We start from the raw sequence: 25,643 nt of genomic DNA, 5'->3' as shown, positions 1-25,643 counted from the left end.
AAAGTATGCGTAATCATGATTTGTTGAGATGGATTCGTGTGTCCAGTTTCAACATGGATACGAGTTGTCCAAATGAGGTGAACACAATATTCAATTAAAAAAAAGAATGTCACACTTGACACGATACAAAAACATGTCCACACACCCACATTTTGTCTAACACTTCCAGCAATACAAGTAAAAGTGTCCAAAGGAGTGTCGACACGCATGGACACGCGTGTCGTGTAGGACACGTGAGTCGGCAATAAATTCGAAGTGTCGGCCAAATCATAGCAGCTGGATCTGTCAAAAACTCCTACATGGTTTTAAGCACACAGAGAACAACAATTCCTAAATCTCCTATCTTTGGATTAGGAAAGTGGCACATACTAGGGGGTGGCATTTGTTTATAGGTCTAGAACACTTTAATTCTACAACCTTAATAGGACTATCCAACTGATAAGAAAGAAAAGGAGCAGAGCACATGCTAGCTACTCCAGGAAGAGAAGTCAAATCTGGTCTCATTACAGATCGGATGAGAAAGGCAATTTGCAAATAAAGAAGGAAACTTAGGATTGAAGCTAATTCCAGGAAGAGTGAAGTCAAATCTGGTCTGATTACAGATCGGATGAGAAAGGCAATTTGCAAATAAAGAAGGAAACTTAAGATTGAAGCTAAAATTTCAGCAGATCTCAACTGTTATTCACGGTTCAGTTCAGATCATGGCTTCCTTGACTTAATTCCAATAGAAACTCAAAGAAACTTGCTAGTTATAAGTTTAGGATAGAGGAAAACTTGTATTATGTAAGAGCAAATGTAAATCTTGAACTAAGGAAGAAGAATCTCAAACACATGACAGAAAACTCAGACTTGAATTTCAGATCTAAACAAAATTGCAGAACTTGAATGATAACATTAAAAAAGAAACAAAAAGATGGAGAGGTTTCTTACATCGAAGGCACCTTCATACACTCATAAATGGAGGGAAGCTTCCTCTCCCAAGAGCTTAGAGAGCTCTCCAAAACACTGACACAACTACATTTCAAGAAATCAAGAACTCAAGAACTATCTAAAAGTCCTAGCCGCACACCTATTTATAGGTGAGTTTCATGAGTCAGTTAAGTGACAGCTCAGGCCAGCTGTCATATACAGCTAAGGGCCTGCTAGCACTTGTTTAGGTGCTAGCCCACTCATGTGTTGATGTGTTAATGGTTTCATAATTCCGTTGGCACCTTAAGTTTCCTCTTCTTCAATTTTCTTTGAGTTCTTTGAGAGTCTTAGGGGCGTTCGGATATGTGGATTTTAGAATCTTGGATTTCCTCAAAATCCTGGATGGGAGACAAGAGAAGAAGTAGGCCATCTATTTTGCTTCTCTTTGGAATCTTGGATTTTAAGTAAGAAACCTAGGTTTAGAAATCTCTCTCTCAGCAAGCGTTTGATCATGAGGGTTCAATCTCTTAATGAGCATGTGTCACTCATTTCCTCATCTCCCTTTATATCTTTGCAGGTTTTCTAGCCTCGATGCCTAGTGAAGGCTCGTTTCTTTAGAGATAAATATAAAGAAGGCTCGCCGGCAACCTATCTTACTAATAATAATGAAGGTTTTGGGTTGCCCCAACTCTAAACCAAATAATGGCGCAGGAGCGCCCAACCTAGGTTAGGGCTTTTCTTTGCTTGGTTAATCCCGAACGAAAGAGGTTATCTAGGCAGTTGAAACTAATAGTCGGTAGTAGAAATCATCCATCAGGGTGGGGAGCTCACCTACACCCCTAACCTGAGCTGAGCTCCTGGGGTGGAAGGGAGCGTATATCAGAGTTATTATATGGCACGTAAGCCCGGTCAGTGCTTTTGACTTCCTATGTAGCCGTTATCCGTATCTTCTGACGAGCAAATAAGAAACCTCTTATGAGCAGCAGCAGACAAACCTGACCTACCCGTCCGTTTACTTGAGCGAAAGCGAACGAGACAGGTGCAAATGAGTCTTGCTGTTATGGCATAGTGGTTTTCGATCTATGTTCTACAGCTAAATTCGACATGTCCAATTTCCCATAGAATCTCCGGGGCCTCCAGTTGACTGGATACTTTATTATTGGTATATCGACTGGTCCAACACAGATTGAACGGCCCACTTAGGACAAGGGTGATTCTCGAGACAGCGAAGAATCTTAGATTTTAAGTAAGAAATCCAGGTTTTAGAAATCCCTCCCCCATCCTGAGATTTCTAAAACCTGGAAACATGGGATGATCTCCTACTCTCTTGCTAACAGAAAGAAGGGCGAGAAATCAGAAAACGACGGCTGGCCTCCTTCTTCTTTTGTCTACCATTCAGGATTTTGAGGAAATCCAAGATTCTAAAATCCGCGTATCCATACGGGCCCTTAAAGTGTGAAAAATCTGTATACACCTTGCCCTTAAATTTCAACCTAGGAAACATGGCTGAGATCTACATCAAGCTAGGAAACGAGTCAAGGTGAAGATTGTTGGGATTGTATCTCATTTCATACAACTTGAGTGGACCCATATTAATTTGACTAGGAGTGAGAGTGTGAGATGTAGGTTTCATTATTTTACTAAGAAAAAAAGATAGGGGGATCGGACATGGGATTTTTCTTGAAGTTTTCTTATTTGGACCATAGGAGGGAGACCAAGTCTATGTAAGGAATGGAATACTTTAAGCTACTGGTGTTGAGGGAAGAGAATTTGTCATTTTTGAAAAGAGAGAAAGATATGATTTTCTATTGGTTTTCTCTTGTTGTGAAAAGAAGAGATTTTTCTCTTGGCTATTTCTTTATTGAAGAGAAGTGCAAGGTCTAGACTAAGAAAGAAGAAATGATTGTGATTTTCTTTTTTCTCATAGTGGAAGATCAGTTCTTGCGCCACTAACGTAGGCATTATTTCAGAATCACATATATCATCCGTTTGATTATCTGTTTGCATCTTTATTATCTTTCCATTTCTTTGCACGTGATCAGATTGGATTTTGCTCGTCAAATTTTTTCACACTATCAAGTTGTGATCAATGTCAATGGCCCTGTTAAAGTATAAAAGATAAATAATGCCTTTCTCCAACAGCTTAAGCTTTTGGAGAAGTTGGTAGGTCTCGAGTTCAAACCTCCCAGATAGCAAAAATCAACATGCGATGGTTGGCCCAAAGTGGGACCACATGTGCCACGTGTTTGCCAAGTGGGCCACACGTGCGGGGGAGTGTTAAAGTATAAAAGATAAATAACGCCTTTCTCCAACAGCTTAAGCTTTTGGAGAAGTTGGTAAGTTAACAGGCCCCCAATGGTGATCATTAGGACAAATCGACCAGTGACTGTTAGTAGCTCCATCTACAAGAAAGCCGGGTATTGCCATTGTACATTTACCGGCAATCACAAAAAATCACTGTTACAGTAGATTTGTAGCGGCGGGCTCTTTGATGACCTCCAGTAATTTGCATAAATTTACCGGTTGTCCTTAAAAACCCACCAGTAAATTTTACTTCTAACGGTGGACGGTGGACATTGTTTAGTCAATAAAACCCGGCTTTTTTGCAATGAGATCGAGAAAGTTTTCATACTGATAGTCTCCTTGAAAGTATGGGATGTGTTTAGCCATGGCTATTAGTACAGTTAAACTCGTACCCCATAAAGGGACTAAAAAACTCTTAGCATGTTCAGATTCCCAACATCCCAACTGTTGCATTCCATGCTCATGTGAACTAAAAGTGCTCCTAGATTTTTAAAAGATTATTACCGTAGGGAGTTTTGCAGCTGTTGCGAGGTGTAACACGGTGTCCCCGTTGTTGTCAGGCAAATTTATGAGGTCTCTAATGTCAAGCGCTTCCACCAAATACTGAACAGCTTCATACTTGTTGTTCATCACGCTTAGATGTAGGACAGTTTCTCCCCCTTTTGTTAGCATCCAAGCTGGTTCGAAGCTTTTGGAGAGGATCTCTTTGAGGATGGAAACTCGCTCTCTGGTTGCTGCTGAGTGGAGGGGTGTCCTTCCCTCATTATCTCTTAGTAAACAGAGGTCTGAGTCGACTCTTAGAAGCTCTCTCGTTACCTCCAAGTGCCCTTTGCTTGATGCTAAATGCAATGGATAAAATCCTTTCTCATCTCTTTTCCGTGCGAAAGCTGGACGTATATATAATATTTCTCGAACAATATCTGTAACAAACACAAGTAATAATTATACAATAGTGAGAAGAATGCTTAGCTGTTTAGGCTAAGTGAGGCTTCTCATTTCTTTTTCATTCTGTTAACAACTTACATGTGGATTGTTAGCATGCTATGACTAGAAAAATGTAACTTTCAGAACATAAGTGAGGGTAGTTTACATCTATCTCTGGCGTGAGTTAATTTTGCTGGGTTGTTGTATTTGGAAAGACCGAAAGATCCCAAAATGAGGGTAGCTTATTCCTTTTTTTTGGAAATTTGGTATGCTGCTTCTGTTCTTTATTTTGGTGTAATAGTATTTATATTAGAGAAGATCCGAGTCAAATGTCGACTCTTGGCGTTTCATCAGGCTTCAAAATAGTTTCTAAGTAAGGTGATCTAATTTTTTTTTGTGGGGTAGTAGATGAAGGTGAAGTGGTGCTTCTTTGTCAGTGAAGGCTCTGTGGTCCTTCTTTGTCAGCGAAGTCTCTGTGGTGCTTCTTTGCCAGTGAAGTATCTGTTTTAGTTCTGGCCTTTTTATAAACAACTAATAACAAGAATTTTGGCAATGTGCTGGTTAAAAGAGCCCCACAATGTGAACAATTTTGTTTCGATTGGAATAAAAATCAGGTTTTTTATTGCTTAAAAAAATTGGAAAAATATCGAGAATTGTGTCAAATTTCAGAAATTGTCAGTGAATGGTGGTTGAATTTCGGTTCCCTGCTTTATAGAGCCGTACAATCCAAAAGACAATTTTGTCCTCAAGTGCAAATAAAGCATAGAAAAATGTTATCATCTTCTTTGATTTTTCATGTTTTCCATCTCTGCAACTCGAAAGAGGAGGGAGGAGGAAGAAGGAAAAGGAAGAATCAGCACTGGAAAAATGGAAAAAAAGAGAAGGAAAAAAAAGGAGAATCGATGCTGGAAAAAATGGAAAGTGCCGGAAAAATGGAAAAGAAAAGGAAGAAAAGGAAGCAAAAAAAGGAGAATTGATGCTGGAAAAAATGGGAAAGAAGAGGAAAAAGAAAGAAAAAAGAAGAATTGATGCCAGAAAAAATGAAAAAGAAGAATCATCACCAGAAAAAAAATGAAAAGAAAAGGTAGAAGAAGGGAAAGTTTGGGCCATCTAGGAAAACATGAGTCATCTCGCTAAACCTTGGGTTGTGGCAGAGGCTTGGTCCTTTCCAGTGGATGGCAAACCATTAGAAATCCCATCTCTCAAGGTAAAAAATACAAAAGGAATTCTGTAATTGTGGAACAAGGAGACATACGGAGATTTGTTCCAAAATATTAAAAGAGCGGAGGATGAAGTCCTCATTGTAGAATCAACTCACCTCTCCAACATGAGTTAAGCCAATTCAGATAATCATTTCGAAGCTAGATGTAAACTGAATGAAACCATCCTCCATGATGAAATCTTCCTAAGGCAAAAATCAAAAGAGAAATGGCTCGAGGAAGGTAAAAGAAACAACAGGTTCTTCCATGCTTTGTTGCACCACCAAAGGAAATTTGGAGGTATCACTAAAATCAAATATGAGGGAAACTGGATTTCAGATAGGAGTAGCATCAACGTCCTAGCAAGTGAATTCTTTGCATCAGGGAGTGACGAAGGACTCAGATTTGCTCCATCTCATTCCTCCTCTGATTTCTAAAGAGGACAACCAAATGCTAACAACAATGCCTTCGGAGAAAGAAATCAAAGAAGCAATTTTCAACAGCCCTCTAGAGAGACTTTCTTCTTATCTTGCTGGGATATTATAAAGACAGACCTAGTGGCAGCTACCATCGCTTTCTTCGAAGGAAGTAAACTATCTAGACAATACTCCTCTACTTTTCCTGCCTTAATTCCTGTTGAACGGTATTTTGGTCTTTAGATGTATGTTCAAGGGTTTTGTTGTCTTTGTAAATGTAACCTTAAGTTGAGTGCCTATATAGGCTATATATCATATTACAAGTGAGCTCCCTTAATGCAGACTCATCATCTTCTCCCTCGCTCTTCTTCTTCTCTTATCTTCTCACATTGACATGATATCAGAGCAGCTCTGATTTATTGAAGAAATCACCAAAAAAAAAGAGAAAGAAGAAAGAGGAAGAAAACCCTACCTTTCTCTCACGCTCTCTATCTCTACCCTTGCCGTCCTTCTCCACATCTCCCTCGCTTTCCGCTAGCCTCTCTCCACACGACGCCCCATCTCCACACCCCTATCTTACCCTCCCTCCTCCCCGTAATCCCACCCCTAGTACCGAACCCCCCATTTGCGCAGATACCCCCCTGCCACTCTGCCGCGATACCCCTAAATCCAGACCCTCTCTCCACTTGACGTCAACCCCTCCTCCCTCTTACCCCTTGCACATTACCATAACGCTCTCCCCTCCACTCGATACCCAACCCAACTATACTCTTGCGTAACCCCCCTCCACTTTAGATTAACCCAATTCCGTCACTCTCTCTCTTTCTCTCTCTCTCCATCCAAAACCCCGTAACCCAAATCCTAGATCCCACCCCAAATCCCCAAAATCTCCACCCTTTCCTCAATCTCTCCATCTTGGATTCTCCATCCAAAATCCCAAATCCCTAATCCCTCCGTAAGCAACTTCAATTGGTTTCTTCTCCCTTTTCCATCCCCAATCTCCAATCCCCAAATCCAAATCCATAACCCTTTTTCCAAATTTCCAAACTCCAAATCCCAAATCCCTAACCAACTCTTCCATTTCTAACAAAAATCCATTCCCATTGTAAATCCCAAATTTCCATTTCCCTTTTGTAAATACCTTTTGTAAATCCATCCACCCAATATCCAAAAATAAAAAAATAAACAAATCCCCTTTTGTAACTTCATCCCACTTTGCCAAAAATCCACATTTCTTTTTTGTTTTCTCAATCCATAAATCCCTTTCTTTTCTATCTCCCTAAATCCCTAAATCTTAGACCCTTGTTGGGTTCTTTCTAGCTCCCTCAACCCCCTTCTTTATGATTTGAACTCCCCTCTCCACTCCATCCTAATCGTTGTGTTGATATGAGAGGTGCACGCCAACTGTTTGATGAAATGTCCGAGAGCGATGTGGCGCCTTGAAATCATCCTTTCCGATGCAAGTTGAAGGCATTAAGCCAAATGTCATTCTAAGGATGGAGTGTTGTGTTGTTGGCAACTCCAGGCTGATGTACTTTCGCCCTTTTGTTGATGGTTCGCCTTGTTGGTTGGTTCCTTCCATGCTTTGTCTTGTTGGTGGACTCGCTTTGAGAGTCATGTTTGTTGGTGCTTCGACATGATGTGTAGTTTCTTTGCGTAGTACGCCTTCTTTGTAATTGTCGTGGTTTGCATTGCAATCCACCTTGTTGGTGCTTCTACATGTTATGTGAAGTTGCTTTGCATAGTTTTACGCCTTCGTTGTGGTTGTAGTGGTTTGCGTTGCAATCCACATTGTTGGTGCTTCTACATGGTGTGTGTAGTTGCTTTGCGTAGATTTACACATTTGTTGTGGTTGTGGTCGTTTGTGTTGGTTTCGGCCTTGTTGTTGTTTGTGGCTATATGCTTGGCCATTTGCGTTGCTTTCGGCCTTGTTGTTGTTTCTGGCTATACCCTCGGTCGTTTGCGTTGCTTTCGGCTTTGTTATTGTTCTATTAGAATAGGTTGTTTGGCCATCATCTGTTGATCTATGTTGTTGTGGGCTGATTTTATATCACCTTGTTGATTTGTTGATTTTGTTGTGGTGGGCTGATTTTATATCACCCTGTTTGTTGGTTGGTTGTTGATTCCTCGCACCTTTCTGGTGGTTAGGGTTCGTCTTCTATTGGCGATGTGTTGTTCAGCTGATGTCTCCTCGTGGTACTTCGTCGTTGTTGGTTATGCGCCCCTTTAGGGTGCTTATTTGTTGGTGGTTCGTTGTTGTTTCCCAGCTGAGACGCTTTCATTCTAATTCTTCATATGCAGATCAGTTGGCTATTGTTCTGATTCAGGGGGAGGCTCTGTGATGATCGCTCTGGACACAATTGTTCTTGAAACCGTTGGTTTTTTGGTGGCCGTTGATCTCGCCATTGTACTCACCGTGGCCGTTGCCCTCCTTTTTTGTTCTACGTTTCTCTGTATTCCCCACACCAGCTAGAGGGGGAGTGTTGTAGCAAGCTGGTGTGTATGGGTATTATAGTTTTTTGTAGGGTATTGTAATTTTCTTTGTAACAAGTTGGAGTTGTATGGTATATACACTCCATCTTGAGGGGGAGTGTTGAAGGTATTTTGGTCTTTACATGTATGGTGTTGAAGGGTATTGTTGTCTTTGTACATGTAACCCTAAGTTGGGCACCTATATATATTGTTGTGAGATGAGAGAAGAGAGAAGAATGAGAGAAAATGAGTGAGTTAGGGAGAAGCTCCCTGTCACTTATGTATTTATATAAGAGTGAAAAGAGTACAAAGACTAAACCGCCCTCAGGCACATATACACCTCTAACACTCCTCGTCAAACTGGAATGTAGATATCATACATTCCTAGCTTGATACAAATATCATTTAGCTTAGCTTTACTCAAGGACTTGGTAAAAACATCAGCTAGCTGATCCACTGATCTAGTGAAAGTAGTGCATATCTCCCCCTTTTGGATTCTTTGACATATGAAATGACATGCCACCTCTCATGAAAAGCTGGGTTGATGGCAATGTGGATAGCAACCTTATTATTGCAATAAAGTTGAGCTGGAGATGAGGAAGAGAAGCCAATCTCAGATAGGAGGGGGCACAACTAGATAAGTTCTCCACTTGTATGTGAAATGGCAAGGTATTCTACTTTTGCACTCGACTTGGCTACCATGTCTTGCTTCTTACTTCTCCACGACACTAAGTTACCTCCAACTAAGGTACAATACCCAGTGGTAGACCTCCTATCTGTTGGTGACCCTGCCCAGTCTGCATCATAAAATCCTTCCAACTTTTCATGCCCATGCTTCTTGAATAGCAGGCATTTTCCTGGTGCGCTTTTCAAGTAGCGAAGAATCTGAATCACGGCAGCCCAATGGGTGGTACGTGGTGCGCTCATGAACTGGCTAACTACCCCCACTGCATATGAGATATCTGAGCGAGTAACTGTGAGGTAAATAAGCTTCCCAACTAGCTGTCTGTACCTGCCAGGGTCATCTAACAAGTCTCCCACATCTGGATGCAGCTTTGTGTTTGGGTCAATGGGAACAACAGCTGGTTTCATACCCATAGAACCTGTCTTAACTAGTAGATCTAATACATACTTCCTCTGTGAGAGGGAGAGACTACTACTAGAGTAAGCTACCTCAATCCACAAAAAATATCGTAGACGCCCAAGGTCTTTCGTGTAGAATTCTTTTTGCTAGAAGTCTTTCAACCTCTGTATGCCAACTGTGTCACTCCCTGTAATGAATGTCATCCAAATAGACTATGAGAAGGACATGCTTATCATCAAATTGCTGGCTAAATACTGAGTGGTCAACCGCACATTGCTTTATACCAAATCGCATAATAGCATAACTGAATCTCCTAAACCATGCTCTAGGAGATTGTTTGAGCGCATATAATGATTTGCACAGTCGGCACTCTGAGGAGGACATCTCTTTTTGAGCAACATATCTAATAAGTTGCTCCATATACACCTCCTCAGTCAAGTCTCCATGGAAAAAGGCATTCTTGACATCAATCTGAAATGGGCCATCCTCGGTTGACAGCAAGGGAGATCAACAATCGCACAGATGAAATTTTGGCAATTAGGAAAAGGTCTCTGTGTAGTCAACCCCGAATGTCTGTGTATACCCCTTAGAAACCAAGCGCGCCTTAAGGTGCTCAACTGTCCCGTTGGGCAAATGTTTGATGGCAAAGACCCAACGACAACCCATGGGCTGAGCACCACGAGGAAGAGGGACCAAATCTCAATTATGATTGGCCTAAAGAGCGGCCAACTCAAGATCCATAGCATCACGCCAACTTGGATGTGCAAGGGCCTCGAGCACAGACCTGGGCAAAGAAATAGAGGACAAGGACGAGATAGAGCTGTGAAACAAAGGAGTGAGATGATCATAAGAAACAACAGAGGAAATAGGATGTGCAGTCGTAGGTGACCAAGTACGGGATGCAATCGGAGAATCAGTAGGAGCATCAGGAGAGGGTAAAAGAGGTACCTATGATGGAAGAGCCGCTATCTTCGGCTGAGAAGACGCCGCCTTGGGCACAGGGTGGTGGACATCTGACCTCGGACGCCTCTGATAGACCTTTCGAGCGAGGAGGAGGAGCCGAAGGTAGCGACAATGGAGAAGAGGGGGGGCTCACAGGGGTCAGGTAAAACCAGAAGAGGGAGAGGAGTTTGAGAAGCGGGCTCAACGTTACTGCTCTTAGCGGGAGCAGTAAAGGAGACTGACTCAGACAAGTTGACATCGGCGGAAAAATATAGGTGCTTCAGTGGAAGACTATAACAGCGATAACTCTTCTAGGTGCAAGTGTATCCTAGAAAGACACATCTCTCCACCCGAGGATCCAATTTATCCGGGCCTGGTGAGAGGTTGTGAACAAAACAGACACAACCAAAGACGCGTGGAGTGATGGGGGATGGATCCCCCCTGAGGATGTAAGATTGAGAAAGGAGAAGAACCATCTAAAACCGAAGATGGGAGTCAATTATCCAGGAAACACCCTGTAAGGATGACATCCCTCTAATAGTTTTTTAGAACCTGCATCTGAAAGAGTAGAGTGTGGACCATATCAAGAAGGTATCGCAATTTTCTCACGGTTGCACCATTTTTTTGAGGGGTGTATGCGCAAGAGGACTGATGAACAATGCTATGGGTGGATAAGAAATCGTGAAAGTCAGCAGAGAAGTACTCCTTAGCATTGACAGTGCGCAGACATTTAATAGTATAGTCATATTGGTTAGTGATCTCGGCATGAAATGTGCGAAAAGCATGAAAGACCTGAGAGCGGGCTTTAAGTAAAAATAACCAAGTCGCACGAGAGAAATCATCTACAAAAATGATAAAATATCTATATCCAGAAAGAGACATAGTCCGCGAGGGACCCCATACATCTGAATGCACTAAATCATCTGAATGCACTAAATCAAAAGGACGCGAGACCCTAGTAACAACTTGAGAGGGAAAAGACACATGGCGGTGCTTACCGAGTTCACAGGACTTGCAGTGAAAGGACTGAATATGAGAAATACGAATCTACTGAGCTAAGCAAAATAGTGAGAGGGGGATCACAGTCGAAGCGATATAATCCATCCACCTCACGGCCCATGCCAATCGTCCTCCCAGTCGTGAAATCCTAAAACACACAATACGACGAAAAAATGAGACCGAGCAGTTAAAACTTAGTGATTTGGCTAACAGAAATCAAATTGAAAGGAGACTTAGGGACACGCAGAACTGAGGATAGAGTAATGCCAGAGCGTGGAGAAATAACACCAATACCCGAGATGGGAGAGGTGGTCCCATCAGCAAGAGTGATAGAATGGGACTCAAAGTGAAAAGGCTTAAAGGAATGAAGGGAAGAGGAAATACCCGTCATGTAGTTGGATACCCTAGAATCAATGATCCAGGAGCTGGAGGTGGTGAGAAGAGAAGCAGATGAACTATCTGGCTGTGCAAAACTAGCATTATGCGGTCGACTGCTCAAACGCAGGCGCTGAAACTCCTCATAGTCAGCCCTGGAGAGAACGAAAATATCATCAGGTGTCGCTGGGATGGTAGAGGAGGCCAATGCATTAAGAAGACCAGCTGCGGTGATGTGCGTAGAGCGGTGAGGACGGAGCTCGGGATGCAAGGCATAACAAGTATCAACATGATGCTTAGCCACCTGACAATGAGAGAAATAAGGGCGTCCACACCCTCCAGAACCACTATCGACTCCAAAATTGTGGCCACCACCACGGCCTCTACCACGGCCAAAGGAACTACCTCCACGGCCAAGACGATCATCGCTATCAGATGCTGCGAGTGCAGAGCCATCGACAAATACAAAAGTGGAGGGGTTACCCTAGAAACACTGCTAGGCACAGGAATAAACCTACGTGAGAGATGGGATAGAACCGGAGCCAAGAATCTATTGTCGAAGAGGCAGAAAGTAAGGGCCCAAGGTTTCAAGGAAATGACAACACGGAGCTGGTCCCATTGCCGGGCGAGAATAGTCAGATCAACAGTGAGGGGCATGAAGACATCCAGATGCTGGCATAGAGAGACGAAGTGACTGTAGTGGGCAGCTAGAGGGGTATCGTCGCGCTGGAGGCGCATCCACTCTGAGTAGGTCATGCAAATACGAGTGAGGTTATCAATCCTAGAATAGAGAACAACTGTGTGGTACCAAATATCCTTGGAAGTCTTCAGGCACATCATTGTGCAAGCCACATGGGAGGCCATGCTCTGCCTAAGGAGGGTGCGGATCAAGGCATCATCTTGCTGCCACCAGTCATAGGATGGATCCTTGGGAGGGGGGGGGATACCTTACCTCGAGCTAGGTGGTAGGTCTCAACTGCGATACACCAACTGAGGTAATTGGACCCGTCAATCTTCTCGGAAGTCATCTATGGGTAAGAGTTCTCCAAAGAAGGAGAGTAACTAGAAGAGAGTAACTAGAGGATGAAGCCGTAAGTGGAGGAGTTGAGCTGACAGCAGGAGCCGAGTTGACAGGAGGATCCATAATGACCGGAGGATCCATGGAGGCAGAGACATAGAAGGAGGCTCTCAACCACTAAGACGGATGATAAACAAAGGAGACTTGTGACAATCACAATCACAGGACAGGCCCGGTCATTGTACCGTGGCTCTGATGGAGAGACATAATAGAGAAAGACATATGAGAACTAGCCAAAATGAGAAGGAAGGCTAGGAGAGGAAATTGTAGCCGCAGAGACAAAGGAAAAATATCGCACAGAGGATTTAGGCCATGAAGGAGAGAGAAAGAATAGAAAGACCCCTTAGACTAGGGTTTCAAGTGGGTAAAACACAATAGAGGGATGATAAAGGGTGAGAGGTGTCCGATTAGTGGGAGAAGGGACTTGGTTTAGAGGGTTTGGGTGAGACAGTTTTGGAGGACAGTGATGGAGATGATGGAAGAGGGTGAAGGTGGAGTGGGTGGGTGAGAGTGGAGGGAAGGGGTGAGGGCTGGTGGAGCGTGGGAGGTGAGGAGGTAAGGGGCGAGGGCTGGATAGCTAGGAGGAGGGGGTCTGGAGAGTGGCGAGGGGTGTGGGAGGAGGAGCGAGGGGTGTGGGACAATGAGGAGGGAAGGCGAGGAGAGGCGAGGGGTGTGGTGTGGTGTGGGAGGATGGGCGAGGGGAGAGGGATCAGGGGGTTGAGAAAGGAGAGTGCGAGGGGACAGGGGGTTGAGCGAGGAGGGGCGAGTGTGGGTTAGGGTTAGGTTTTGGATGGGGTGAGGCCAAGGAGGGAGAGGTGAAGGAGGGGGTTGCAATGGTGGTCCCTAGGGGATCAAAATCCTAGGGCTCTGATACCATGTTGTGAGATGAGAGAAGAGAGTAGAATGAGAAAAAAGGAGTGAGTTAGGGAGAAGCTCCCCCTCACTTATGTATTTATATAAGAGTGAAAAGAGCACAAAGACTAAACTGCCTTTAGGCACATTTACACTTCTAACATATATATATATATATATATATATATATATATATATATTACATGTAACCCTAAGTTGGGCACCTATATATAATATTACATGTGAGCTCCCTTATTGGAGAATCGTCATCTTCTCTCTCTCTCTCTCTCTCTCTCTCTTCTTCTTCTTCTTCTTCTTCTACTCTTATCTTCTCACATTAACAATTCCAAAAACTGAAAATCCAAAAGACTTTTTAGAATTCAGGACGATTAGCCTATCTGTTACAAAATCTTTTATCTTTGGAACAAGGAGCATTCGTCAAAGGCAGGTGGATATTCTACAACATTGGGATTGCCAAGAAATGGTGATTGGCCTTAAGAAAAAAGTGAGAGGAGGAAATGTGATGCTAAAAATTGACATGGCTAAAGCCTTCGATAGGCTAAACTAACAGTTTCTAATGGAAGTGCTAGATCGATTTAGCTTCTTGGCAAAGTGGAGATCTCTTATAGCGGAGGCAACACAAAACTTTTGGTTCTCTGTGGTACTAAACGGGGAACCCCATGTGCTCTTTAAGTCCTCGAGGGGGTTGAGACAAGGAGACCCTCTCTCCCCTGCCTCTTCGTACTTGTTGAGGAAGTACTAAGCAAAGCCCTATCTGCATTATTTAGAGAGGGAAGGGCAGTTTACTACCTCAAGAAAAGGGGAAGCATTACCTTCACGCAGTGCTTGTTCGCGGATGATATAGTAATATTCTTGAATGGATGCAAGGCAAGCCTCAATCAAATCATGAAATTCCTCAAGGTATGAAAAGTGCTCTGGCCAGAAAATCAACAAAGGCAATATCAGACAAGTCCCCTCCAGCAAGGAGAACAAGCAAAGCATCTTCGACTGGTTTTAAAGCAAAAACTCTCCAATCACCTCCTGGCATTCCACTTTACTCTAGGAGACTGAAATCATCATTTTTTGATAGCCTTATAGAAAAAATCCATACCAAAATAGAAGGATGGCAAGGCAAGGTACTATCTCAAGGTGAGAGGCTAACCCTCATAATCCATGTGTGATATATCCAGTACTCCAATCCACATTTTTTCTGCAATAAGCCCACCAAATTTAGTCCTCAAGCGGATTGATAGTCTTCATTCCAATTTCTGGTGGGGCAATAGCGACTGCGGGTATAAAAAGCATTGGGTATCTTGGAGTCGTATCACTAAACCAAAGCCAGAGGGAGACCTGGCCATAAAAATGATGGCAGAGGTTTGCACAGCATTTAGAATCAGGGCTCTACACCACCTTCACATCAACAAATTACTATGGAGCAGATTAATATGATCAATTTATTGCAAAAAACAAAGACCTTAACTTAATCGAACCAGCCACAGATAATTCAAGATTGTGGAAAGAACTGTTGGCAACGAGGACTATTGGACTTGAAAATGCTCGTTGGACTATAGGCAACGGGACCATTAAATTTTGGACAGACCTCTGGATCGGTAGTTTGCCTTAGGAATATGCCTGTCATTGTTCCCACCCACCAGCCAACTAGCTTTAGAAATTGTCCAGTCTACACCTATATCAGCCTGAGTGATGAGATCATCTGGTGTCCAGCACCTTCGGGCATTTCAGCACCGGTTCTGCATGGGATCGAAGCAGGTGAAGAGGCTCCTTAGCTTCTTGGGCAGGGCTGATTTGGGTTCACATTCTAGTTAGAGTAAGCTGTTTTATTCGGAAGCTTTTCCATGGAGCAGTGAGCACTGGTTACAGAATAAAAAATCAGCACATAAAACTGGCATCCAAATGTGTATGCTGCAAACAGCCCAACGAAGAAAGTATACGTCACTTATGCATGGAAGGGGATCTAGCCAGAGACACTTGGAAAGAGTTTGCTTCTCTATGGAATTCCAAATTAATCCACCTCCAATCCATCAAAACTTGCATTCCATCTTGGTTGTTTTTGTCCAGTAAATGGAAAAGCCAAGTTGCCTTCGAATTTTGGTAAAATAGCCCTCTTCATCCCTTGGGAAATTTGGAAAGAACGGTGCCTTAGGAGAATCGACGGCCAGTCCAACTCCTATAGGAAAGTGATCGGTAAAGTTGTTGAAGACTTGCGGAACTTGGAAGGTGTCTCTTGCATTCAAGGTCCCGAATAAGTTTGAATCTCTAGCTCTTTCTTTGATAGGCTCCCCCATTAATCCAGGCACAGCCCAGAAAGATTGCTAGGTTTGGTGGAAGAGGCCTCCAAATGAATCTTTCAAGCTTAACAATCACGGAGGCAAAAAAGTAACCTGGAATAATCAGGGGGAGAAGGCGTACTTAGAAATGAAGGAGAAAAAACGCAATGTCCATCCTCTTTCTACTATGGGTAGAGAACTAATATGGTGGCCGAAACTTGAGGACTTCTTGATGGAGTAAGATGTTGCTCGGCCTTCCACATAGGGAATCTGATGGTAGAATCAGACAGCAAAGTCCTTATCGACCTTATGGTAGGAAAGGGTCGTCCCATGGGCAATCCAATACCCTTGGAAGGAAATTCAATCCCTGCTTATCCAGATCAAGTCTTTACGACGCCGGATGAGCGTGCGATTGATAACAGCGATGACGATCCGATAAAAAGCATAACAAAAGATAAGTGTGGTGCTCAAAAGCTAACCCACGTTGGAGGGAAACTCCAAGAAAGAAGTGTAAAATAATACCTTTCTCTAAAAGAAAAGAACACTTTTCATTCAATGTTTAATTATCAAAACCAATCTCCATTACAATTCGTACCTTCCTTCTTATAGTCCTTGCACAAGAAGTAATAAATAAAAAGAAATAGGCAACAAGACCTTGACTAAAGTAATTGCTAATGTAATAAACCATGACTAAAGTGATACCTAACATAGAGCCCTGTGTAAAGAAGTAGTAGCTAATATAGAATATCGAAAAACAAGAAATAAATAACAATAAAAGAAACATTCTAAAGAAATGACGTGTGGATTTCTTAGAATGGAGCTATTCTTGTGAAAAGATTCTAACACATAAAATCTTAGATATTCTTAGACATTTGAGGTTGCCAAAAATGCTAGGATTAGAAATTTGCTAAATCTGCTTAGAAACTTTTTAAAAATTGAAACCTTGGCAAGAATCGACGAGGATCGTTGATCCCAAGATGCTCCTGCATCAGACTCTCCTTCATGGAAAGAACTCGACCACGAGTTCATGTCGGTATTGTTGACGATTTGGGGAGCAAAGATCTGTGAGGCTACAACGGGAGTACTCCTCACGCCTACCTCAAACTGAAGTCCTTTCCAGCGAATCAGATACTTCCATCTTGCTATTAATCTGGCATTTTTTGGGTGGGCAACGGAACTTGATTCGACTTGAAAACTTGCCTTCAATATGCTCGTCGAATCGAGGTAGTTGAGGTAGAAAGAACCCGTTGCTATTCTCAACGGTTGGGCAATCATCGAGGTGGGGCCAATCTTTGTCCTTCACATGATAGATCCGTTCGTTAACGTAGCCCTTTGACTCTTAGAAGCGTTCCCTCAAGGCTCGAACTTACACTTAAGGCCTTGCAAAGCTCGCTCCATTCCGAGGCACAACTCCCGTTCTTCATTTAATTGGCATGTCAAATTTTCTACTTGACATTCCAATTTACTATTGGTGATCTTTAGATCTTCCATGGATTTTGATGCTCACCAGAACGATGCCGAGTAATTCGATTCCTCCATGCTTGTTGAATGACATATGTAGCCCATTTGATTCTCAAGTAATTGTCACGGGCAATTTTCCGACGAATCCAACTTTGAATAATAGTGACGGAAGTAACATGACTTTGGTATTCCTTCTTAGCCCAATACATTTGCCATGTCTTTTGAATTGTAAGGCATCCGGCTTTCCTTCTAGAAAAGTTCTTGGCCTTTTGGGCTTTTTGCTTGCGCAATTTTCTAGCTTGAAAATCTATGGCCTGTTGATTAGTTACCGGTGCAAACATTTTCAAGAAACGACCACGTACCTCCTCCTAATTATTGAATGGTGGTTTTCTCAATTTGCGCCGCTCTTGTTCCATGAGTATCCACAAAGATTTTGCGCGATTCGCTACAGTCTCCTTGGCATACCAAATCAATCTTTCTGGCTCAGTCCGTATGGATCGCAACACGCCTCGATAGCCTTGATCCAAGTAGTGCACTCGCACTCACCATCTCCATAGAAGATAGGAATTTCACCCAGTTGCAATTGCTCCATAGATTAGAGAACCATCGCCTTCCCGGATCCGCAGTAGATAGAACTCCCGCAGAGCCTAGCTTCAATACCAATTGACGCCGGATGGGCGTGCGATTGATAACAGCGATGACGATCCGATTAAAAATAATAATAAAAGATATTTGTGGTGCTCAAAAGCTAACCCACGTTGGAGGGAAACTCCAAGAAAGAAGTGTAAAATAACACCTTTCTCCAAAAGAAAAGAACACTTTTCATTCAATGTTTAATTATCAAAACCAATCTCGATTACAATTCGTACCTTTCTTCTTATAGTCCTTGCACAAGAAGTAATAAATAAAAAGAAATAGGCAACAAGACCTTGACTAAACTAATTGCTAATGTAATAAACCTTGACTAAAGTGATACCTAATATAGAGCCCAATGTAAAGAAGTAGTAGCTATTATAGAATATCTAAAAACAAGAAATAAATAAAAATAAATGAAACATTCTAAAGAAAGGACGTGTGGATTTCTTAGAATGGAGCTATTCTTGTGAAAAGATTCCTAGACATAAAATGTTAGATATTCTTGGACATTTGAGGTTGCCAAAAATGCTAGGACTAGAAATTTGCTAAATCTGCTTAGAAACTTTTTTTAAAATTGAAACCTTTGCAAGAATTGGTGAGGACCGTTGATCTGCCAAGATGCTCCTACATCACTTTATGCCAACACCAATTCAGGGATAAGAACTCGGTTGCAGATGCACTAGCTAACTTTGGGTGCTCTTCCAAGAGGAATCTTATTTTCAAGGACTCCCCAGAATTGGGGCATCACTCAACAGTAGGCCTCTACTTATAGTCTGCCTTGACGGTTCCTACACGAATGCAAATCCAACCCTGCATTCTGTCACCCTTTTCGCTCAACAAGGTATTCAAGCTTTGGACGTTCAGTGATTATCTGCGCAATATCCGAACAAGGCAATATGCACAGTCGTGGTGCAAAATGTCAAGCCAGGCGATTACTTTGGCATACCAAATCTCCAAAATAAAACAGTACTTCCATGAAGAAGCCTCAAATCAGCTCCATCAAATCGGTATTTCTCAAGTTCCTAACAGGCAATTGATGGTTGAGGCTCTTAGTTCTCGGTATGCGAAGTAACTCAAGCAGATAGAGAACAGAGTGGTGAAATTACTGGCTGGATTCTATTAAAGCAGAACGAGTCTCTAATTACTGAACCAAGTTAATGAAGTAGAAGGGAATGAAATCACTTATTCTTAAGCCTAGTTAGAAGGAAATCAGAGCCCCCCAGCCCCTGAACAAGTTTATACAGCATCAAAAGTTTGGGGATTCCAAGCTGCGGTATCTATGGTTCGTATCTAGCTCAACAGGTTCCGCCTCATCTGTTTTTTTGGATCTCGTTGCCACCTATTTCAGATGTATTAGACTATGACCTCTTGTAATCCAAGATCAGGTGGTTTGTCCCCCTCTAGTTTTTCTCCTAATCCAATATAAATTCAGGTATGCCCGGGAGCCTTTTAATTCCGGGTTAAAAAATAGTTGTGGTCATCTTGGCAAAATTTGGGTAAAACTTGGGGTCGTTTAGAAAAACTTGGGGTCCTCTTGCTAAAATGAACGACGCCAAGTTTTAGGGAAACAACCCCAAGTTTTGCCGAGACGACCCAACTTTCCCTTCTTATATATTTTCCTAGACTACCCCAAGTTTAGCGAGTCGACCCCAAGTTTCACCGAGACGGCTCAACGTTACCTATACGACCCTAACTTTCCCTTCTTCTGCCATAGTTTCTTAGACAACCCATGTCTAACCAAGACGACCCCATGTTTAGCCGTGACGACCTCAATTTTTGTGAGATGACCCCAACTTTTAGCGATAAAAACCCAAGTTTCGTCGAGACGAGGCGATCCCGACTTTCCCCTCTTCATCCTCTTCTTTTTCATTTTTCCGGCGTCTTTCATTTTTTCTGACATTGATTCTTTTTTTCCCCCTTTCCTCCACTTCTTTTCTATTTTTTCGGCGCTTTCTATTTTTTCCGACATCGACTCTTTTTTCCTTATTCTTCCTCTCTTTTTCTATTTTTTTCTGACGTCGATTCTTATTTTTCCTTCTTCTTCCTCTTTTCTTCTACTTCTTTTTTTCTTCCTCTTCCTCTTTTTCCTACTTTTTTTCTTTTTTATGGGAAAATGACCAAAAATGGACTTTTTTCCTGAAATATTGTGCCACAGGGGGTGTTTTCTAAATGACCAAAGGTAAAGTTAACTACTTTTTTCCACTGAGAACAAAAATGCCCCTTAAAGTCATTTCAACCACCTTTCACTTTTTCTTTACATTTTACACAAGGAAGTGATGTATCTGCCCCCTTTTTTTACTTGGGACAGCCCCCTCTAGTGTAATTATGAATTCACTTTTACACTATAGGGTCTGTCCCAAGTAAAAATAGGGGGTGAATATATCATTTCACTCTTACTTTACCTTTTACACAGTGGAAGTGATATATTCGCCCGTATTTATGAGTTCTCTTATACACTATAGGGTGTCATCCCAGGTAAAAATAGGGGGTGAATATATCATTTCACTTTAGTGTTTTTATCTTACACGTGCATAAGATAAAATAAGCCCTTGGTTCTACCATTTTCGGAGACCCTGCAGGTATAAGAAAAGCTTATATAGCATTTAAGATACTATGAACCACTATGGAGACACTATGAACTACTATTTAGACACTAAGAACCACTATTAGACACTTTAACCACTATGAACCACTAATTAGACCCTGTGAACCACTATGGACCATTAATTACACCCTCTGGACAATTATTTGACCCTATGAACTAGTATGAACCATTAATTAGACGCTCTGAAACACTATTTGACCCTCTGAACAACTAATTAGACCCTCTGAACCACTATTTTACCCTTTAAACCAGTATAAACTACTAATTAGACCCTCTGAACTACTATGAACCACTAATTACACCCTCTGAACCACCATTTGACCCTCTGAACCACTATGAACCAATAATTAGGCCTTCTAAACCACTATTTGGCCCTTTTGAACCAATTCAAAGGATGTAATTAGTGGTTCATATTAGTTTAGAGGGTGTAATTAGTGGTTTAGACAGTCAAATAGTGGTTCATAGGGTGTAATTAGTGGTTCATAGTGGTTCAGAGGGTCTAATGAGTGGTTCATAGTGGCTCAGAGGGTAAAATAGTGGTTCAGAAGGTGTAATTAGTGGTTCAGAAGGTGTAATTAGTGGTTCAAAGTGGTTTAAAAGGTCTAATTAGTGGTTCAGAGGGGGGTGCAATTAGTGGTATGTAGTGTTTAAGAGGGTCTAATTAGTGGTTAATGGCTAATAGTGGTTCATAAAGTCTAAATAGTAGTTCATAGTGTCTCCATAGTAGTTCAAACTATCTTAAATGGTATATAAGCTTTTCTTATCCTTGCAGGGTCTCCGAAAATGGTAGAACCAAGTGCTTGCTTTATCTTATGCACGCATAATATAAATAAACTAAAGTGAAATGATATATTCACCCCCTATTTTTACTTGGGACGGCACCTATAGTGTATAAGAGAATTCATTAATACACTAGAGGGGGTTGTTTCGAATAAAAAGGGGGCGAATATATTACTTCCACAGTACGGTGTAAAATGTAAAGTAAAAGTGAAATGATATATCCGCCCCCTATTTTTACTTGGGGTGAACGTGAATTCATAAATACACTAGACGGGGCTGTCGCAAGTAAAAAAGGGGGCAGATACATCACTTCCTTGTGTAAAATATAAAGCAAAAGTGAAAAGTGGTTGAAATGACTTTAAGGGGCATTTCTGTCATCAGTGGAAAAAGTAGTTAACTTTACCTTTCTTTGGTCATTTAGAAAACACCCCTTCTAACATGATATTTCAAGGAAAAAGTCCATATTTTTTTGTCATTTTCCCTTTTCTTCCACCTCTTTTGAAGATTAGAAGAAGTAAGAAAAAATAGAAATGATATATACGCCCTTTTTTTTATCACCAGGGACACCCATTGACGGTGTACGTTGCAATCAAAGCCCCTCGATTTTTCTGACATCAAGTACATTAGACCCTTTTTTATAGGGCTGCAACTTGAGCCGGGTTTTACCCGACCCGCATCGACCCGACCCGAAAATAGCCTGGGTTGGGTTCAGGTTTCATGGGTTTCGGGTCGAGCCGGGTTGAGCATTCAAAAGCCCGCATGAATCTCGGGTCAAGCCAGGTTTGAAGGGGCCCGACCCGACCCGAGTTACATAAGTTATAGTATGTACATTTTTTTCTATTGTTAGTTAAAAGTTAAAAGTGAAAACCCACGCACCCACGATTATTGTATGTGAGTGTAATTTCTGCTTCTATGAGTTGAGTTGATTCAGCATTGTTTGATTGTAATTACAACATTGTTTGATTACAGCATTGTTTGATTCAAGTGTAATTACATCATTGTTTGATTCAAGTGTAATGTGAGTGTAATTTCTGCTTCTATGAGTTGAGTTGATTCAAGTGTTTGATTCAGCATTGTTTGATTGTAATTACAACATTGTTTGATTACAGCATTGTTTGATTCAAGTGTAATGTGAGTGTAATTTCTGCTTCTATGAGTTGAGTTGCCTTGTGAAACAAGAATTTTCCTTAAAAAATTGCGTCAACGTGAAAAAACTCGACCCGACCCGAACCGACCCGAGATTTATCATGGGTAGGGCCGGGTTTGGGAATCGTGGGTTTTTCGAAAAAAAAACCCGACCCGACCCGAGATATTTCTCGGGTAAGGTTGGGTTCTCCAAAACCCAACCCGAGTTGCAGCCCTACTTTTTTGTCATTGGTACACGGACACTGGGTGTCCCGGGTGATCAAAAGGGCGTAAATATCACTTTCCACATTTTTCTATGGCCTCTTTGCATTTGAGGGTAAAATTCTCTTTTTGACTGTACGGCACCATAAAGTAGGTAATCAAAATTAAACCACCATTCATGTACAATTTTAGAAATTCCATGCAATCTTTAGATCATTTTTCCACAAAAAAAAAAAAAACAAAAATCATGGCACATGTAATGCCAAAGGGGATGAGGGTGTCTCGGACAAAAAACCTATAACCCCATGTGAAATTGCGTAACAAATGCCGATTACTTTATCTTATCAAATCATTGACTTGCACGTAAGGGTGTCAATTTTGGCTCGGAAGCTCGCTCGAGCTCGGCTTGAAAAAAGCCCTTAACGAGCCGAGCCGAGCCCGATTTAGGCCAGGCTCGGCTCGGCTCGGCTCGTTAAGAATTTAATATATTTAAATATAATATATATTATATTAATATATACACTAAAAGGGTTATCCAGGGAGTGAAAGGGGGAGGCAAAATATGTCACTTCATTTTTGGAACCCCATTTGTTACTTGGACCATGCCCCATAGTGTAAAAAAAGTAGTCAAATTACACTAGATAGGGCTGTCCAGGGAAGATGAGGGGTGTGAACTTAATATAACCCGAGCTCGGTAAGGCTCGGGAGCCTGGCCGAGCCTAACCGAGCCGAGCCGAGCCTGGTTCGAGCCCGAGCCGAGCCTGGTTCGAGCCCGAGCCGAGCTTTTGAGCTTAACGAGCCGAGCCGAGCCTGGCCAAGCTCGGCTCGTTTACACCCCTACTTGCACGAGTGAACATTCAATTTACCGTGGCTGAGTTCTCATCCAATCCCAACTTTAAAAATACCAGTTTCTTGGATAAGTACTCTGTCACAGTAAAAGAGAGTTGACTCAGTTCATTTGGGCGATTGACTCGGGAAGCTTTAATAAATTCCATGATATACAAACAACCAACAAGGTTGTAATGTTACCTGTATATCCTCCAGCAGCAGCCACATGAAGAGAAGTTGACGCATCGTCCTCTTCGGACATAAGAAGCATTGGGAACTTGATCAAAAGATGTTTCACCACTTCCAAGTGCCCATGAGCTGAAGCTGCAAAGAGAGCGCTTTCGTTCTTGCGGTTTAGTTTATATGCGATCCAAGGATCGGTCTCTAACAGTAGTACCACCACTTGGACATGCCCCTCCCAAGATGCCTCATGCAGTGGTGTCTCCATCTTCTCATTCTCCGCCGAAAGCATATTGGGCGTTAATCTAATGATCTCCGATACCAGTTCGAAATGTCCACACCTCGATGCAATGTGCAACACGGTGTTTGATGACACTTGTTCGAGGACATCCGGGTTTTCTCGAACGAGACTCAGAAAGGTCGGCACGTCGCCCCTCAGAGTTGCTGCATAAACCCTCCGATCCATTTGAGAGTTCAGAAGTCTAAAATTTGCTGGAGAGAGATACCAAAAAAAAAGGATTGGGCTGCAAAGATTGTGTTTAAAAAGAAGAAACTTAGTCGAAAGAGACTTTGACAAACCACCCCACTTTTCTTGTTTTTCTATTTTCACTGCAATAGAACAGAGGCGAAGGGACAACGAAAGAGAGGCCTAGTGAGGAACTCCAAAAGGGGGTATGCCGCCCGTCAGAGTTTCCTCGTAAGGCCTCCGATCCATTCCCGAGATCCCAAGTCTATAATTTGCCGGAAAGAAAGATAAAAAAAAATTGGATTGCAGATATGGTGCTTAAAAAAAAAGAAAATTTGTACCAAAACGCGGTGTCAATAAAGAAATTTTGACCAAACCGACCCCACTTTTCTTGTTTTTTTTTTTGAGAAAGCACTGCATCAAGACAGAGCTGAAGGGACAACGAAAGTGATAAGCCTAGGTTGGTGACGTAAGGAGCACGTGACAGCCGCCACACGCCCATAGGGTCGCCCCTACAAGCATGCAAGGCTCATTTACAATCAACTATTCCCAACATTCAGAGCGACTAATAAATGTAAAAATTTTAGTCTCAATTAGAGCTCAAATGAAATACATATATAGGTCCATAAGTCTAAATCCAAACAATCCTTATTCGACGGCAATCACCTTAAAAGTAACAAAAGTCTGTAACTGGAATAATGAAAGAAAGCAAGAAATCTCCTAAGCTCAAATCCAAGTGCCTGATCTCAGCAAGTCTACTGCCGTTCCTCTGTATCTGAAAATTGTTAAACCACATAATGAGCTAACAGCCCAGCCGGTTTTTCAAATCCAAGCCAGCTAATTGGAAAACGAAAACAATGTTGGTATGAAAAAGAAGTAACATGCCATAGAAATTTAGCCAATGCAGAAATTGATAGGAACCAAGAAAATCATCTCTACATTAGCTACATAAGAAAAATACATTCTTTTACTAAAACCGGTTCCAACTACTCGGTTATGCAGTTTTCCGCTTTGAAATCAATGACAATGAATATATATTTCCATACACTTGGTTTTGTTGTTTTCCACTTAGAAATCAAATACTTAACAATCTTCTCTGTGGCCAATTTTCAACTTTATTGGCAAGTAGTGTACCCCAAGGCGAACACTCGTTCGCAGGACTCACAAGTCCTAAAGCGCGCAATGTAATAATATCAATAGCCAGAGGACTCCCTACTGGCCACTCGAGATCAACCTTACGGGCAGATAAACTCGACCGGTCAACGTGATCACGTCCAGTGTACGCACCCACTGGCAGGTTGGGCACTAGATTTCCACCAGAGATCAACCTTACTGGTGGAACCCATTCCATACCAAGACTGTATACAAATATAGATAGAAGCAATTTAATATCTGAAATACCGTGCCATAAATTTTGTAGACGTTTCAACCCATAAGGGGCTCCCCCATTCAAATCCATTGAAACCATGTCATAAATAGAATGATTTTCAATAGTGTT

The 25,643-nt window shown here is 42.0% G+C and overlaps 1 protein-coding gene across 1 annotated transcript in view; it reads right to left on the bottom strand.

Moving 5' to 3' along the window:
- The window catches only part of LOC143853025 (uncharacterized), a 37,489-nt gene extending 13,038 nt beyond the window's left edge, over positions 1-24,451 (bottom strand). Inside the window, exons 1-2 of the mRNA XM_077362727.1 lie at positions 23,701-24,451; positions 3,718-4,133 (exon numbers count right to left, since the gene is read on the bottom strand). Coding sequence (XP_077218842.1) covers positions 3,718-4,133; positions 23,701-24,145 — 861 coding nt within the window. The 5' untranslated portion in view covers positions 24,146-24,451. The remainder of the gene's footprint in view (positions 1-3,717; positions 4,134-23,700) is intronic.
- Between the last annotated feature and the right edge of the window lie 1,192 nt (positions 24,452-25,643).

The sequence above is a fragment of the Tasmannia lanceolata genome, unplaced genomic scaffold (assembly GCF_043159265.1).
Source record: "Tasmannia lanceolata isolate RefF3 unplaced genomic scaffold, GAP_Taslan_0.1 ptg000003l, whole genome shotgun sequence".
Taxonomy (NCBI): domain Eukaryota; kingdom Viridiplantae; phylum Streptophyta; class Magnoliopsida; order Canellales; family Winteraceae; genus Tasmannia; species Tasmannia lanceolata.
This window is presented reverse-complemented; position numbering and strand designations above follow the sequence as displayed.